Consider the following 17013-nt stretch of genomic DNA (forward strand, 5'->3'; position numbering starts at 1 on the left):
AGCAAAGTGGCGTGCAGGTCATAACTCCACGAGAATGTATCTCCTGTCTCGGCATGTCAGTCAACATTAAAATTATGCTCGAGCCAATATCTTTCACGTTATTAACGTTGAATTGGAAAACGCTTAACCATCAGTGCGTGTCGAACAGTTTTGACAATTCTATGAAATCTTCATGCCCATCAAAAGGGGAATTTGGTGTGGAAACTAAAATTAAGTTGTCAGAAATTTCGTACGAAGAATTGCCCGACATGCCTTAAGTTACGCACGTGAGATGTTTTTGTTCTTGCTTATTAAGATATGAGAACATCATTCAAATAATATTTACAGCCCTTGTCAGTGCACTCCTGGATGAAGGCCTCCCTATGGCTGGGCAGGTCACGACTGTTTTTTTTAATCATATTTCACCATGGTGGTCATTATGGGTTAAATGAAAGGGTACCAAGAACCAGTTCAGAGATCAGTCATCGCTGACTTCAGCCGTGGCCAGCAATGTCTCGGTAATTAAAAAATAACTCATCAACAGCCCTTAGTCTATCCACCTCTGGATTGGGGCCTGCCCATGTTGTCCAGGTCATGGGCAAAACTACTCGGCGTTCATCAGTTCAGGTTGGCGAGGGGTGTGAGAGAGAGCAGGGACTGCCCAGTATGTGTGTGTATGTATGCTGAACTTCTTTCGCACCCGTACGTAGTCAACTGTGCTCATCGGAGGACCGATTCGGATATCACAAGCTTCTGACGTTGAACCCACGTGGAGCTAGAGTATGGCACTGCACCGTTGTTTACTTTTTGGGCTAACCATCGAGCAAAGACGGTCACTGAATTGCCCTCTTTCAGATGTGCTTCGGCGTCCGTCTGGAATGCTCTTCCTTCCGATGTTACCACACCACTGGAGCTCTGCACTTTTAAATCTAGATTGAAAACGAATTGCTTGAGAACTGCTTGTGTGTTTAGTTTGTAGTCCTTCCCCTCAGCACCTCCGATTAGCACGGTTGGCTACGTACGGTGCGAAAGACGTTCAACATACCATACATTAAATCCACATAGCAGTCACAGTTTTGCCCACCCACGACTGTCCTGTGACACCCACTCACAGTGCAGCTTTCACCAGCCTGGGTCTGGCAGCAACTGGCTGATGCATGGGTCAGAGTTGAGAGTCTGGACACCCCAAGTATCTGTCGTCATCACTCTGTATTTTGTGCTACAATTGATCGTTCGGCGTGTGATTCGACTGCCTGTTTTTGCACCCTGTGCTGTGTACTTCTCTCCCAGACCGAATGTCCGAGGTTGTCTCGGTGGACTTGTTTTGTTCTTAGTTGCCTGCCCTGGCTATCTGTGTCTCTGACACTTGGCTGGGATGCCCCTATTTGGCAGGCTTTGCTGTCCGCGCCTCCAAAAGGTTTTATTAATTTCCTGTTTTAGTTATTTTTCCTGTTTGGCAACTTTTATTTTTGGCTTTTCGCCTGTTGGCCAAGCCCTGGTTGGGCATTGGTCAAAGCTGTTGAAAAAACAAACACATCTATTCTTTTGGGTTAAGCTTTTATGCTTGGAAATGTTAACTCTCGAGTAAAAATGCCTTAAACAACAAAACAATACACATCACACAATACAATACTTTACGTACCATTCTTGCAAATGTTATGCCACACATGCCGCAAGCCTTCACTCATTTCGTTTTGTGTTCACGGTTGTCGAATTGCCTTCGTCTAGCAGTCAATTGGCCCATGGCAGAGATGGTGCCTGATTTTAAGTTTAAACATTGGATTTGCCCCACCGTTTTCGCTTTCACATCTCATGGAATATTTTTCGGGAGACGCAAACCATCCCTGAAGCCCCGAGTAGGGATGACGCTGGGCTGGGGTGGAAGGCAGGAAAATCGGCAAATACTTTCCGGAGCTCAGCCCCAACAAAGGCTGAATTTCAGCCGTGGGTTGGTGGTTTTTTCTCCGTTCCCAACGTTCCCACATTGGCCATAAAGAAACGACGTTGACGCATTCAATTCGCCAGGTGTCGCGCCCTCTGAGAATCGTACATGGGGCGCACGGAGAGCATGATCCGTCTCGCGATTTTGCGGCAACACAGCCATCATCATCACCCATGCAAGCAGCGAGATTCAACCCTCCTCGACACACACACAGACACACAGCCAGATATTGCAGACACACAAATCCATTCAGCCCCTTTTTCTTCCGCGAGAGATGACAAAACGTTGTCCGGACAGCGCACGTTTAGCTTAGCCGGCGTTTCTAGCCAGTCGCACACAACAAAAACAACGTAACACCATCACCACCACACACCACCACCACATCAGCAGCAATACACCCCGGAGTGTGCTCGTTGTCCCCTCTGTTTATAGACACCGCATTGTGTCAACATTCACAATCTACGCGCACTGTGGGGGGAACAAAGGGGGGAGCAGGGAGTTTTGTGACAGGAGCCGGCACAGACGTAGCAAACCTCCCCACGGCGCTGCCTTGAGAGAGAGAGAGGAAGAGAGGCAGAGGAAGAGGAGGAGAAGGAATCTCTCCCCCCCCACCACCCACCCCCAGCAACCATCCAGAGACATCAAGAAGACGGCGGGAGACATTGGCCGGGCATCGTCATTCATGAACGCCTCGCTGGCGTGCGTCGTGAACCGTGAGTCGAGAACATGTTCGGTGCAAACGGCTCAATGTGTGTTGTGATTTGTTGTTGTTGTTTTGCACCCCCTCCACCCACCCCCCCTTGACATTGACGCGACTTGAGATATCATTGAGTGAGTGTCTTGGCAACAAAAAAATAACAACACGCTTCTTGCTAAATGCGAATTCTGCTGCTGGCTGATGATGTTGGGTTTCATGGTGGTGGTGGTGTTCATAGCTGATTGCGACAATGCCACTGTTGTTGTGTTATCGTTGTTTGGCGTGTGTTGGCATGTCATGTTGTGTGCGTGTGTGTGTCACTGCAAGTCCTGCAGGGCTTTGTGCGCCTACACACATCAGCAGGGAAGGCCACTGGGGCATGATGTAATCCCAGTGTGTTTACATGCACTGTACGGTTACTACAGCACTGTGCCCCACAGCATTGACATTTTTGTACAGCGATTAATTTCGTCCCTCTATTGTTATAGTGGGCTGCGTTTTGAGAGTTCAGTGCCGTAGTGATGTTAGTCTGCTCACTAGTAATGCCGACTACATTACAGCACAGTACTGTACACCTTCATGTCAAATTCAGTACGTGTCGTTCCCAATGCAGTAGTCTGTGTCGTATGTTCAGCTATGACAATGCAGTTCTGTGTAGCCACTCAATTGATGAGCCCATTGGATAATGGGATAATTATTGTTGCAATTTCACTCCACTGATTGCAGTCTATGCAGATAGTGGCGTTATTTAATTTAACAAAAATCTATGATCTAAGTGTATGGCTTCAACGGTGGATTCAGGAGTGTCTCAAAATAACACGAGGACACGCAATCACATTACCATCCTAAGTTATATCCACTGATGATCAAACTTGTCCATATATTTATTTTAATAGAAAATACTTTATTCGTCACAATCACCATCAGCCATTCTAAATCCACTGCTGGATGACAGGCCCAATCTTTAAAGAACGGAATATGAGAGCACATTATTTGGGTATTATTGTATTGATGATAATGATGATGATGAATAATACATCATCAGCAACATTAATCAATCCACTGCTGGACGAAGGGCTCCCATAATCACATAACAGCAGCACTGCTGTATGTGAAAGGGCATTGTTTGGTTGGTCTAACACGGGTCTCGTCTGACAACAGAATATGCCGTGCATTCTCAACTCGTGATTGGTTGCCAGTGTGCACATTCTCCAGCCATTGGCTGTCTAGTCGGCATCACAGGCTCACTCTACAATTGGTGGGCTGTGTTTACAGCTCATAATAGCTGCTAAATGGTCGACGGAGCTCTCAGTTTCTCTCTGCCAGTTTTTTTCATTTTCCTCCCTTAGACCGTCGCATATGCCAAACGAACATCGTCAAAATAATTCTAAGTTGAATCATTTCAACTGATAACGAATGATTGTGTGGATTGCCTTTATTGCTCATCTGTTTTTATTGCCTTATTTTTCTGAATGCCTGAGGCTGACGGCATTGACAGCTTTTTGGTAAATAAAACGCAGTGTGAATTTACCTATTGTTGGACACGAGACTACTTTATGTAATACAAGTAACACAAATACAGATCGTTGTTAATCCACTGCTGGATATTTTTTTTGTCCCACCGTACTTGACCATTGAGAGTTTAGTAACATCGGTGGGGGTGAGGTGGGCATGGTGGTGGGGGAGGCAGGACCAGTTCAGATATCAATGGCAGCTGATGTTATCCATGGGCAGGAATTAAACTCGGGCCACCGGGTTCATTACACAGTGTGCTAACCACTGCACCACTGACTCCCTCCCTTTCCCATCAGCCCTGAAGTGGAGCTGTGAAGCCGGGAGGGTGCCCAGGACTAGTTGATATATCACTGTGACCCAGAACTGAACTCAGTTCACTGGGTTCAAAGGCACTGCAACACCACCGCTCCACCCAATTTTAACTCACGATACGACTACAGTATTTGAATTGGGTTGTGGATGCAATGGAAAGCACTCAAATCCACCATCTAGTTTATATCAGCGTGATCAATAAAGCAACAGGGTGACATATGGGCAAAAATATATTTTTAACCAATCATTTTTATATTTTGCCGTTTTTCCCCTCGCTTTTGTCGGCTTGAGTGTTGGCAGCCCCATTACCATTGTTATGAAGCATGGGCCACAGAAGTAGGTAATAGGCAGCACAAGTGTTTGAATACCAGTCCACCCCCAAACTGCCAGCAAGATCCCACAGGTCAGTGGAACCCGTGTGCTATTTATTTGCATGAGGAATGAGGAAGAAAAACGTAGTCCCCCGGTTGGTGCTGGCTTCACACCCATTGCCATGTCCCTTGCCAAAGAACAAATGATTGCTGGCAAATGGAAAGATGAGGTCCTTCTTTATGCCTTCCTGTTTGTAATACAGTATCCAGCAGTCAGTCTCAAATGTGCTTGCTCATTAATTATGTTTATGGGTCGTGGGTGGCCTTTTTCCAGACGCTTGAATTTTAAGTAACATAAGATGATGTTTAATATTCTAGTCTGTCAAGTTATTGCGGCGCGGTGTAACCGGTGTTTTGTTTAAATTAATATTTTACTGCCACGATTGTCATATTTGCTACGAGACCAGACACATTACAGTAAAATGACATTTTTTAAACGAGCAATACATTTAAAATGTGCCTAGCATACACACACTTAACTGGAGCGATTTACAGTAATTACTTATATGGTACTCTGCAGGTAAATATAATTGTGTGACCAGATGGTGCAGTGGTTAGAGCAGGTTGTGAGTTCAAATCCAGGTCCCTCTCTAGTCAATGAAATGAGTACAGTACCACTTTGTGGAAAGGCAACAGTGGCTGTCCATAGGAGTATCGAATTTTCATGACTGAAAATAAGTAATAAGTCGATGTTCACTTTCATTTTGAGGAAATACAATGATTGTAAACCATGAAATGTTTTAAATGTTGGATGGTGTTGTTTGTGTACATGATCAGAAGCGCGGTGGTTAGTGCGTTGCACTATGGCAACCTCGTGGCCTGGGTTTGATACTGACCACGGGCTAGCTTCAGTGGTGGGTGACATCTGAACGAAGCCTGGGCAACCCCATCACCAACCCTCATGATCAGCGTGGTGAAGTTCGGTCAAACAACATCCATTGCTGTCAGGTGTAGGGAGGCCTACATGCAGCAGCGGACTGATAAAAGGGTGCTGCTGATGATTGTTGTCCTTATTTTTTTTTGCTGCCAATTACATTATGCCAGTTTATATTTTGCATGTGAAAGAAAAATGCAACACGTGTAGCTCGGGCTAGAGTTTGGTTAAAAAAAAATATATACAACCGTGTGTGGATTTCGTCTGTGTTTCAAGTGGCCCCAAGCTTCAAAATAACTACACTTGAGTGAGAATTCTATGTAAATTGGTGCTAGAAGCTACAAATGACCACAACCCGCGAAAATATATCACAGAAAACCTGTTGAATAGGCATTTAATTGGCAGTGGGTGGATCCTGAAGACAATTTCGACATAATTGAAAGATAATTGAGAGATAATTAGGGCAAATAATTGCTGCTTTACAGCACCATAATAACAGCGAGATAAGAGACAATAAGTCGTGCATTTCAACAAATTGCACGTACCATAGTTGAGACAGTGGGAGTTAATCTGTTTGAAAAATATACAGTCCACTATAAGCATTTGCGTTTGAGTTTAAAGAAATAGCCATGTGGTTGCAATACACATATTACAGTCCAGTATAAACAAAAGATTTCCAAAAACAACACATGTGGTCCTTTCAAACAATATTATGAAGGGACAGGCACGGTGGCAGCAGCTGTGCTGTTAGTGTGGTAATGTACGGTCTGCTGCCGATTATGTGATTAGATAGGGCCGTGTAGAGGTACCGCTTCGATAGAGATGCATGCACCTTCCATTTTGGAGAGTTGCACCTGCATTTTATGTCAAGCAAACCAGTGAAGTATCTAACGACGCATAGATATAAATCGGTTATACCTTACACTTGCGATACACGCATCGAATTGTGCGTCGAAGAATGTATTATTTACTGAACGCATTTACTATCATTGCAAATATTATTAGTCGTATACAGCACTGTCCCAGGGTGCAGTCCCCAACTCTTATCTTCTCTTTCTAGTCTCTTATGTGCTATGAAGAAGGTCCATTACCAAAAACGTCGTCTGTTAGATATTTTTCATTTGAAGGCAGTGTTAATTGATGCGTTTATTTTTGTTAACTGTGCTTGTTCCCCACTGCCAAACGCAGTATCACCAAATAACTTAGACTCGGGTTGGAGCTTTGGCACTGTCGTTAGCACAATGTACTGTGTTTGATTCCTGGCCACAGTTGATATTCGTGGCAGGTGCTGTCTGAACAGGTCCTGGGCCACCCCCTTTCACCACCCGGCACGGATCAGCGTCGTGAAGTATCAGCTGTACAACTGCCAAAGTCAAAGCTACGTGTGGAGTCGGGTTGCCATCTGTATTTCTGAGCCTAGTGCTATCAAAACTGTGCATTATACATTACCGTAACAAAGTTCAACACAATGGCACCAGACCCAGGTACAAATCAATTGTTGCCACCGGAACACGATGTCAATTTCCCAGACTGCCTGGATCAAACCCAGACAGTTGGCGACCATAGTGTGTAGGCCTTCATCCATCAAAGATTGACAAAAGAATGAAAGATATGATTTTATTCTGCTAATTATGTGCTAATAACGTACCATTTTAGTCAAATGGAGCAACCAAAACTATACCGGCAAGACATCGAAAAGGAGAATCAACGTAAATAATGTTAGAAAAAACAAGATGATAAAAAAAGTATTGGTTCTTTAACCTAACCAACACCACAGATTATAGCAATTCATGGAATCACTGGGAAGGGGGTGAATATTTCCATGTTTACACATCAGTAGCAAACCAGTAACGTAGGAGACATCTCAATCTGTCTGTCCTCATACTCCACTTCCAACGCATTGGCATTGCTATGACACTCAGAGCTGAATGGAAATGTTAGATTACGCCCACGTCATTGGCAAGTGTGCTTCTGTGGGCGATGATGTGATTACATTTTTCGTGCTCACTTAACTTTTTTTTTCTTGTTCAAGTGTGCCAATGAAGAAAATAGTGGGATCTTCCCAGACGGGCCTCACTCGGATCTGTTAAAAAAGAGTTTATAGAAGTGGTGGGGGAACAGACGGATTTAATTACACACTTTACATACATCCCATGGCCAAATGAGGGCAACCACTTAAAAATGCCCAGAAAACGATGTTTATCCATCACTACCACCATCTTAGCTGCACTAGTCGGGTACTAGACGGAAATACTTTTGACCATGCAACAATGTTTCTAATTTTAGCGTAGCTCAGTAAATTCTGTCACTGCATTGGCTTTTTTTATACTTGGTCGACATGGGTATCTTTTTGGTGTCATTATTGGATAAGTGAGTTGTGTAATTGTGTGGCCGGCCAAAGGTATTTGACAAGTCTTATTTGGCCCTCTGTAAGTAAAGTTTCCCCACTCCTGGTTTAAAGTGAACAATACTAAGTCACTCCTCAAAACGGAATGTTCTTTTAGTAGGATGCAACAGGCGTGATGCTTCAGTGGCTGATACTGCATGGCACAGGAGTCGGACAGTCACTTCAAGAATTATACAGTACTTTTTTTTATATATAGTAGGGGGAGGGAGGTGGGTTTTAACATTTACAATGTTCCATGGGGCAGTGCCTGCATTTGTTCATTGATTCTCATTGTGCGCCTCGCGTAGAAGCGATTGATATGTGTTGTCTACATTCGACATTTGTTGTGGAAGATTGGGAGACTTGAACTCTAACACGTTTATTTTCATTTTAGTCGCAATCAACGAGCCCCCACGTGCCTTTGTGAGCATGAACGATGGCGGTGCGATGCCCCGAGAAGTATTGTCCTGCGTTAATGGTCCCAGGCCTGCCATGAGAAAAACACAAACGTTTCAGAATGGCCATGAACACAGCGCCAAAGATGGTGGGCGGTGGTTGTGACCCGAGGCACCTTTTAACATCACAGTGGCGAAGAGGGAAAACCTTTTACTCATTCTCGACGTCGTTCTTGAATTGGAGTGACTTAATTGAAACTAAGGCGAGCACATCGCGCTGTGATGCAGCGCCTTATATGCGGCGTGTCTGTGAGAAATCGGATGCCTTTTTTTGCTGCATGACACGCATTAAAATAGACCTGTTTGGTTGCTTTGCCGACTGTCGTGTTTTATTTATGTTTTATTTCCATCTGCCAGTCTGGCGGAGCCCTTTGCGTGTAAAAGAAAACTGATGGCATTTTTTAAAAACCCTTTAACAATATACGTACACGTGAACATTGAGTCACATGCCGTGTGTTTCCAGCCCCTCCTGTTTCGAATGATTCACCGAATCCGTGTTGGAGGCGCTAACAAACTAAAAAAACCCACCAAATTCCCACCCAATATTATTGCGCAACGTGCCGGTTTTTTTCAGGTTCGCCTACGCAAACCTTAGCTCGGCCACGAAATTGTAGGTGAGGTGATCAGACGGGAGGAGAGAGAGAGAGAGGATAGAGGGAGAACGAACGGCTGGGCAGGACTGTCAATCTCCTTGGTGGGTCCGTCCCACGCTGCTTAATCTCCTCCACCCCCCCTACCAGCACCACCACCACCACACAGCGCACGGCTTCTCCCTCGTCACAGCCCATCCCATTTCAAAGCGATGCTCCACTCCGTGGCGTTTCCCAGCCCAGGCATTGTCAGCTCCGCCGTCGGATGATGTCCCCTTCCTCGCCTTGCCCTCGTCGTCGGTCCACAGCACGTGGCTTCTGTGGAGCGTTAATGTGTGAGGCAGCTGCTGCCTTTTGATTTTTGAAGAGTTTGGTCGGAGAAGAGAGAGGGGTGGAAGCCTCCCTCCCTACTACCCGGGGCTTGTATAGCAGCGTGTGTCAACTTGCCCGCTCTCGTATCAAGCATCACAGTGCTACTGCTGCTGCTTCTACTGCTGCTGCTGCTGGAGTGTATCTTTGCGTCGTCGTATTCAGTGAAGCAGGTACATTGCCACCACCACCACCATGTGTTTAGCTTACACAAGCTTGCCACCGTTTTACTAGAGACGGCTCTCAAGTTAATATCTGAATTGTTTTTGTTTGTTACATCCCATACACACTGGCGGCGCTTTGTGTGACAGAGCAAGCAAGGTAAGGGTGGTAACTGTGGATTGTGTTTTAATTTCTTTACACGTAGCTATCGTGTGTAATCATTGACTTCTTGACAAGCACTGGCATTCCCTTGCAAACGTTCCTTTAATATTGTTGTCCATTCTATAACTTTACTGTGCAATTTGTAAGGTAGCAGCAGAGCATGTCAATGATTTATGAGCATGGTGAACTTATTCGGCATTCCTTTCGCGGGAGCTCACAGTGTAAATACTTTGGGTTGAAGGGGTAGCGTTGTTTCATGTTCTGTGTTGTGATCTCAGCTACCTGAATTTGATTCCTCTGGCCATGGCTGACATCAGGGGTGTGAATGATACCTGAACCGGTTCTGTGATCTGTCCCCCCACCCACCCACAAGTTCACACAGCCCATAGTGACAAGAGTGGTAAATTATTCTAAATTACCTCTACGACAGACATGATGTGATGTGAAGAGGCCTTCATCCAGCAAGGGATTGGACAAAGTGCCGCAACTTATTATAAATACTTGCCTTCTGTATATAGTAGATGTTTGTCAAGTGGGTCATTGTGACCTGGTTTAACATAAATTGATCATATTACTCTTCAAGTCGCGATGGCTAATTTTTTTTTAGTGGAGTTTTACGTTTCAGCAAAAACCTGACCCAGTTGTACAAATTCGAGAAAGTGTTTGAAAACGCGCCGTGAAGTCGTACGGTTCTATTTTTAGAAGCGAGGTGACTTAGACACTGGTCTCCACCCAAGGGAAAAGCAATTATTTCCTTTGCCAAAATGAGAGAAGTGAAGTCATTAGAACCCGCAGGTGTAACCTGGAATTACCACCCAACGCCGTCATCTGTGGTCACTTTTGTTTCGCCTGTTCCCTTTGATTGAAGTCAAACTCGCATCTGCTAACAACCTAACCATTTGCCAGCACATGTTTGCGACAGATTATGACGTATCAGATATTGTGGTATAAATCCTTGGCTTCGAGTAAGCAGCTTGCAGTTGTTGATGCAGTGGCTGTGTTGTTTTTCTATGCCACCTCGGACCCCATGTGCAATGATCTTGGGTGCTTCTCAAACCTCAGTCTTCACAAACTCCCCTCCACCCCCACAATACAGTTTTCCATGATAAACATTTTCCAATTATGTGAAAATGTATTCAATGCACGCTGCACTCACCTGATCGTTGGTAATATTGGAAAGCTGCACAATAGGGGGTCATGAGAGCTGGAGTTTTGAGAAGCCGCTGCTTTTTAGACTATCCAACACAATACATGCAAACTGCGCTTCAGTATCTTACATTTAACAAAAAAATCACGTTCAGGTAATACATAACCTGGGGCTACGTTGTCAGTAGAGGGCAGTGCAGCTGAATCTGTTGTACCGTATTTCAGTGCCCCCATGTCTCCGCTCTCCACCTTCAACTTGCACTGATCAGCGTGGTGACGTGTGGCCAAACATCCCCCATGGCCCACACGGGGTGGAGAGGCCCTTATCCAGCAGTGGCTTGCAAAGGTATAAAAGTGCAGTAATGCAAGTGCGCTTTATTGGCATGACAGATGAGTTGTGAGGCACTAACCAGCTGGATGCAGGGAGCATACTTTACATGAACACGTGTGATTTATCTAAATGCTCTCAATGTTGTCATAAAACACACCCATTAGATTTTTTGTGTCATCAACATCAGCAGTAAAGTTATCTTCCACGTGACATCTCCATATACATTATATTTTACGATGGTATTTCAATATGTAATGAGACAAAAGTAGTCTTTTTCATAAAACATTTGTTAACTTCAACATGACAAACGATATAGTTATCTGCATACTGTAGTCCTTATCAGCCATGATCTGCCCACTTCTGGATTAAGGCCTTCCCAAGCCATCGATTTTTTACGGTTTCGCGATGCAAAAATCCACCTAGCGCCTACACATGAGCAGATTTCTTGGTTACATCACCACGCTGGAAGTCCACGTGGTCAACCGTTGCTAGAATACACTTGTTTCAGCTGCCCTCAAACTTCCGAATGTCATGGGGGTATATAATTATTTCTATGCTGCTGGCTTCTTTCAGAGGTCTAAATAGATTGAATTTTTACAGCGCTGGACTTGGATTTTGTGCTGGATGTTCCGGAACATCCGATCCATGCTTTCCCAACAATATCTTCATTCCTCATACAGAGTGTGGTCATACATTGTCTTGCTGAAACACCCACTCTTTTCTCTCAACATCTAGTTTTTTTTATCACGTTACAACTTCATCGGTTGATGAATTTCACTTCTCTTTATACATTGAGAGGACAAAAAACAAATAACATCTCTCTGCTTTTCAAATGTGCAGTTGTGCAAGGGCACCTGGATTTTTGATCACACGGTACATCTGTCATCAAGTATAAAAATCCGGGAACAAAGTGTTTTGCGTGAGTGTCCCATCACTGCACCATATGAACTTGATTTATTCCGCTAGTTCAAGATGGTAAACATAAACGTGAATTTGAGTGGGAAATCACATTGACTTTTTTGAGCTTCATAAATATAGACCTTGAGAGATGGCAATGGATTAGGGAGACCTTCATCCACCAGTGGATAGCTCATGGCTGCGGCTGCTGCTGATGAAATGTAGTCCGGTCCTGTATGTCATCCATATATGTACTCCATATTTTTATTCTACCGCATAACCACTTTATTTGCATGACTGTGTGGAATAATAACGAATCCAGGTAATAATTTGTAGGTGGCAGTCAAAATAAATACAATGAAAATGTATACATAATGTCGACTTTTTTTCACAATTGCATAGAATAAAAAAAATACATTATTTGCACGTTAACCGCTGATGCTAATGTTTCTGTGCTGAGACAAATCATTGACCCCACACGTGCTTGTTTATGCAGTCCAGCATCTGTCCTCGAATGTTCTGGCTCATCACTGGATTTCCAATTCACTGTCCTTACGTTCTAATGAGAGCCATTTATTCAAATAAAAGTTGTTTATAAAATATATGAATCCATCTGCAGCCCTTGGTCAATCTGCTACATGAATGAGGCCTCCTCATGCCAGATCGGTCAATGGGGGAGGTTTTACCATAATTCACACTGATGGCCTGGTCATTGTGGGTTGGTGAAAGTTGGTGGGGGGGGGGTTTCCAGGACAGATTGATATATCACTCATCGCTGATATTAGCTATGGCGGTGAATTGAATTCGGGTTGCCAAGTTCACCGTGCCATTCGTGAACCACTGCACTCTGCTCCCCCGTAATAGAAACAGAATGGATAATATTGTACGTGTCCACGTGGCAGACAGGTATGTGGAAAGGATGAATGCAGGTGGTTATTTACAGGCTAGTTCTCGCTGCGGGTAGCAGCAGGAACTGCTTGACCAGTGTAAAATTATTTAGAAATGCCATCGAATTCCAACGCAAATAAAGTGTAGCGATGCTTTTAGCATGATTTAGCGTTTTTGTTGTGGCTATTTACAGGTAATGCTGTGGTAACGGCTGTGATCTTGTTTGGTGGTTATCTGTTTTATTTACTGGGCTGCCACTACGAAACCTAAGATAGTCCTGTACATCTTTTCCACTGTGCAAGTGTGTCGCATTGGGGCCGAGCCTGCACAGGAGGCGTTGGTTGTTGTTTTTTCCCCCCGACTGCAGAAGCCGCATCGTGTCACCGACATCGCTATGCAATGCAGGAGGCGAGACAAATGTAGATTTCACCAACGCTGTGCACTCATAGTATACGGAACTGACGTCACACGCAATGCATGCCTCGATAGCCCCACTCTCGGGCCTATTTGGCCCGGAGCCTGATTCAATTGTCTTGTGAGGCTGGTGTAGCATGGTTTGGTTCTGGCTCAACATGGAAAACAGGCAGTGGAAAACCACCGGCAATGTGAGGGTCCTGCAGTGAGCTTGGCTGTGCCAGTGGGGAAAGGGGTTGTGACTTAACCATTGCAAGTCTGACACTTCTCTATTTTATTTCTTAGGTTATGAACGACGGGGCTCTAAGTGCGCAAGATATTTAATAATTTCAAACTCTCATTCCCCAATTTCGATAACATGCTACGCTGTTTAATGTCCTCATTACTTGTTAAGTATGAAATACGCAAAAATATTGAATGCAGCTTTTTTTTTGGGTTCGATTCCTGGCCATGGCTAGCATCAGTCACGAGTGAAATCTGAACCTGTACTGTGACCCCCCCCCCTTACCCCACTTCACCAACCCGCAATGACCAACATGGTTAAGTATGGTCGTCAAGCGAACCTTCATGATCAACATTGCATGAGGAGGCCTTCATCGAGCAGTGGATTGATAAAATAATGTAAATTAAACTTGAACTTTGCCACGTACAAAATAACGTAAATAATTTTAGAATTTACAAATTATTTTATAATTTACAGTGTTTTGAATATATAAGTATAGTTAACAAATTAAAGCACAACATGTGTACAAACGTATGCTCTTGTGAGTGATGACTCAACTTCTGGAAGGTTTACCCCGCAGTAAACATTAACTTGGACGCATACATTTCTACAATAATCTCTTTTTTCCCCAATACAGTCTAACCAGTGGACATTTCTGGCTTTAATAATGTATGGCATAAAAACCCAGATTTTAATGTCACATGCCAGCTTTGGAACCAGATCACACTTTACAGCCACGGTTTTTATAGTCCAATACTGCAAAAAAAAGCCTGAATCATGAATTCTAAGTAGTTATACCAATATTTGAATAGGCCCCTTATTTTGGTTTAATTTAACTTGGCACTCTCCTGAATTGATGATATCACTTGAGACATTTCCCCGAGCCTCTGTCAGGAGGCTGGGTGATCACAAGAGATTCCCATGAAAACTGGCACCGCATTTGTCATGCACGTGTGTGCGCCAACACAGCCGTGTCCTGAGCCCCCCTGACTGCTTCGTCTATCCAGAAGTTCTGGCCTAAGAGCAAGTACAGCACTGGCACAGTATGTAAAGTATATTCTTCGACCAGAAAGTTATGTTTCTTTCATGAGATAGCAAGCAGTCATTTGTCATGTAAATAACATTGGTTTATCATTGCAATGCAATAGGGTCTGATGATGGTTTCTTAAAGGCATTCAAGAATATCATTCCTGGAAATATAGAAGGACCTTCATGATCAACATTGCACGAGGAGGCCTTCATCGAGCAGTGAAATTACTCCCATCTGTTCCGCTCTTACCCACTAGTTATATTATACTCTTTGGTTTTTTCGGTAAAGTCACGTAGGTAAAACAATCAACAAAATAAAATAATTTAGTTGTTTTCATTTATTTTATTTTATTGATTGTTTTACCTACGTGACTTTACCGAAAAACCTAAGAGTATGAATCCTTGCAGTCACGAAAGCTTCAAATCTAGAATTAGTTATATTATATGTACCCTGAAATGAATCGATTATCCACACTTATTCGCAGGTAAGATAAATTATCGACAAGTGATGGAAAATGCATCCTATTATGCAGGGCTTATCACAGATAAGAGGAAGTGATTCAGATGTGGTGGTACATTTAATCTATTACCGATGAATATTTGTCGACGGGAGTCTGGTGGATGTGGTCTCCTGGAAATGCTAAATTCTTGCTGGTGTGTGAGCCTTCACGCTTGTAAGCAGAGTGACTGAAGTGTTGACAAATTGTTCTGTACAGGTCTGTAAAAGGCAGTAATTTGTGCTTTAAATAGGATCCACCACTATCACCCCACCACATCAGAGCAGATAAATGGACTTTAAATTTAGTTCAATGTGAAACTACAAATTAAAAATATTCCTGTACTCGGTCTCTATTTTCATATTTGTACCAGTTGTCCATTGAGTACTGTAAGTTCACTTCCTTAGTGAAAGGACAGCGAAGGGCTTCAAATTCTTCCACATGCAGTTGTCTTCGTCATCGTCATCACCCATGATGAACGACTCCCCAAGCCGTCGCCATCTCTCACAGTCTTGCGATGCAACAATCGGTGCACTATACATCCTGGAAAAAGCAATGGAAAAAAATGAAAGAGATATCCATTTGGCTGTTAATCGAGAAACGTGTTGATAGACGCGCAATCACGAAGGGCTGAATTTTGGCGTGCGTCAAATAAAAGGGCAAGCATAAAGCAGCGATCAGTGTGCTGACAGATGTGCTGATATTCAGCCACGGGATTAGTAATTTTCAAAAGCCCAACAGAAGACTACATATATATGCCCACACTGCAGTGCTGTACAACAAACGATTTGATTGTGTGAATTGAACCCTGAACGCTGAGGCATGTTGAATTTTGAAAAAGAATGCACAGGTTATTGTAATGTTTGCTTTTGGTTGGGAAACATGTTTAGTGGGTTGCTACTGTGGTGTAATGGTTAGTACACTGGACTTGTTTGCATTTCAGAGGTCACCGGTTCTATCTTCTGGCGTGACCGTTAGACACATCTGTGAACGTCTGTGGAAAAGAGCTTCATAGCTCATCGGATTCTTCCAGTCTAAAGATTCTGCTTCTCAACAACGGTGCTAGTTTCCTAAATCTCTGCCGCTGTCCACCCGCAAATTAAATGGCTACACCCACCGTGGCACATTTAATCGATCAGCAGGTCGTCTATGGTCGGGTAAAGTGACCCCCTAGAATTCCATCTGGCGAAGGCCCTTCTGCCCTTGGCTTGAGCAAAAAAAATTGCAGGGCCGCACCTCAACTTGTTCGGGGGAAACACTTATGTCGTGGCACAGGTGGATTTCAGGCATGTCCCTTTTTTACACACTTTTAATTAACTTGCCCTGTTGTCTGTTTATATTCTTTCAAATCTTTGACGCTAATGTCTTTGGATCTACGAAGCCTCACGAGCTGAAATGTTGAACAAAGACTCGTCTCGTGTGACAATTCAAGATTTCATTACAAACACCGGTCCAGGACCCCGCCGATCCTGGGCCTCTTCGTGTTTTTTGTAAAATAAAAATCACTATTTCAAATATATTAGAATTGGCCAGACACAAATTAGGTAAAAAAAAGTTTTTCAATGTGCACTCTTTTATTTGCACTCAGAAGTCGGAAATAAATTATTTTGACCCCAGATTTAATCACATTTGATGTGCTGAATAAAAGTGGGTGGTTTCCTTTCTATATGTTTAATTTTCATTCTGCAAGCCACCCGCTTTTATTCAGCACATACAATTTCATGAATTCTGGGCTCATACTTAATTTTCTGCTTTTGAGTGCAAATCAAAGTGT

At 43.6% G+C, this 17013-nt stretch overlaps 1 protein-coding gene across 3 annotated transcripts in view; it reads left to right on the forward strand.

Annotated features, from left to right (window-relative positions):
* Nucleotides 1–2020: 2020 nt before the first annotated feature.
* Nucleotides 2021–17013, forward strand: part of LOC144935122 (RING finger protein 122-like) — a 66868-nt gene continuing 51875 nt past the window's right edge. For 2 of the 3 annotated variants that reach the window (XM_078861549.1, XM_078861550.1), the window contains exon 1: nt 2021–2634. In XM_078861549.1, coding sequence (XP_078717675.1) covers nt 2604–2634 — 31 coding nt within the window. In that variant the 5' untranslated portion in view covers nt 2021–2603. Of the gene's footprint in view, nt 2635–9304; nt 9664–17013 lie in introns of those variants that run through there. The other variant, XM_078861552.1, reaches the window with a different exon arrangement.

Source organism: Lampetra fluviatilis, chromosome 12 (assembly GCF_964198595.1).
Source record: "Lampetra fluviatilis chromosome 12, kcLamFluv1.1, whole genome shotgun sequence".
In the NCBI taxonomy this organism is placed as follows: Eukaryota; Metazoa; Chordata; class Hyperoartia; order Petromyzontiformes; family Petromyzontidae; genus Lampetra; species Lampetra fluviatilis.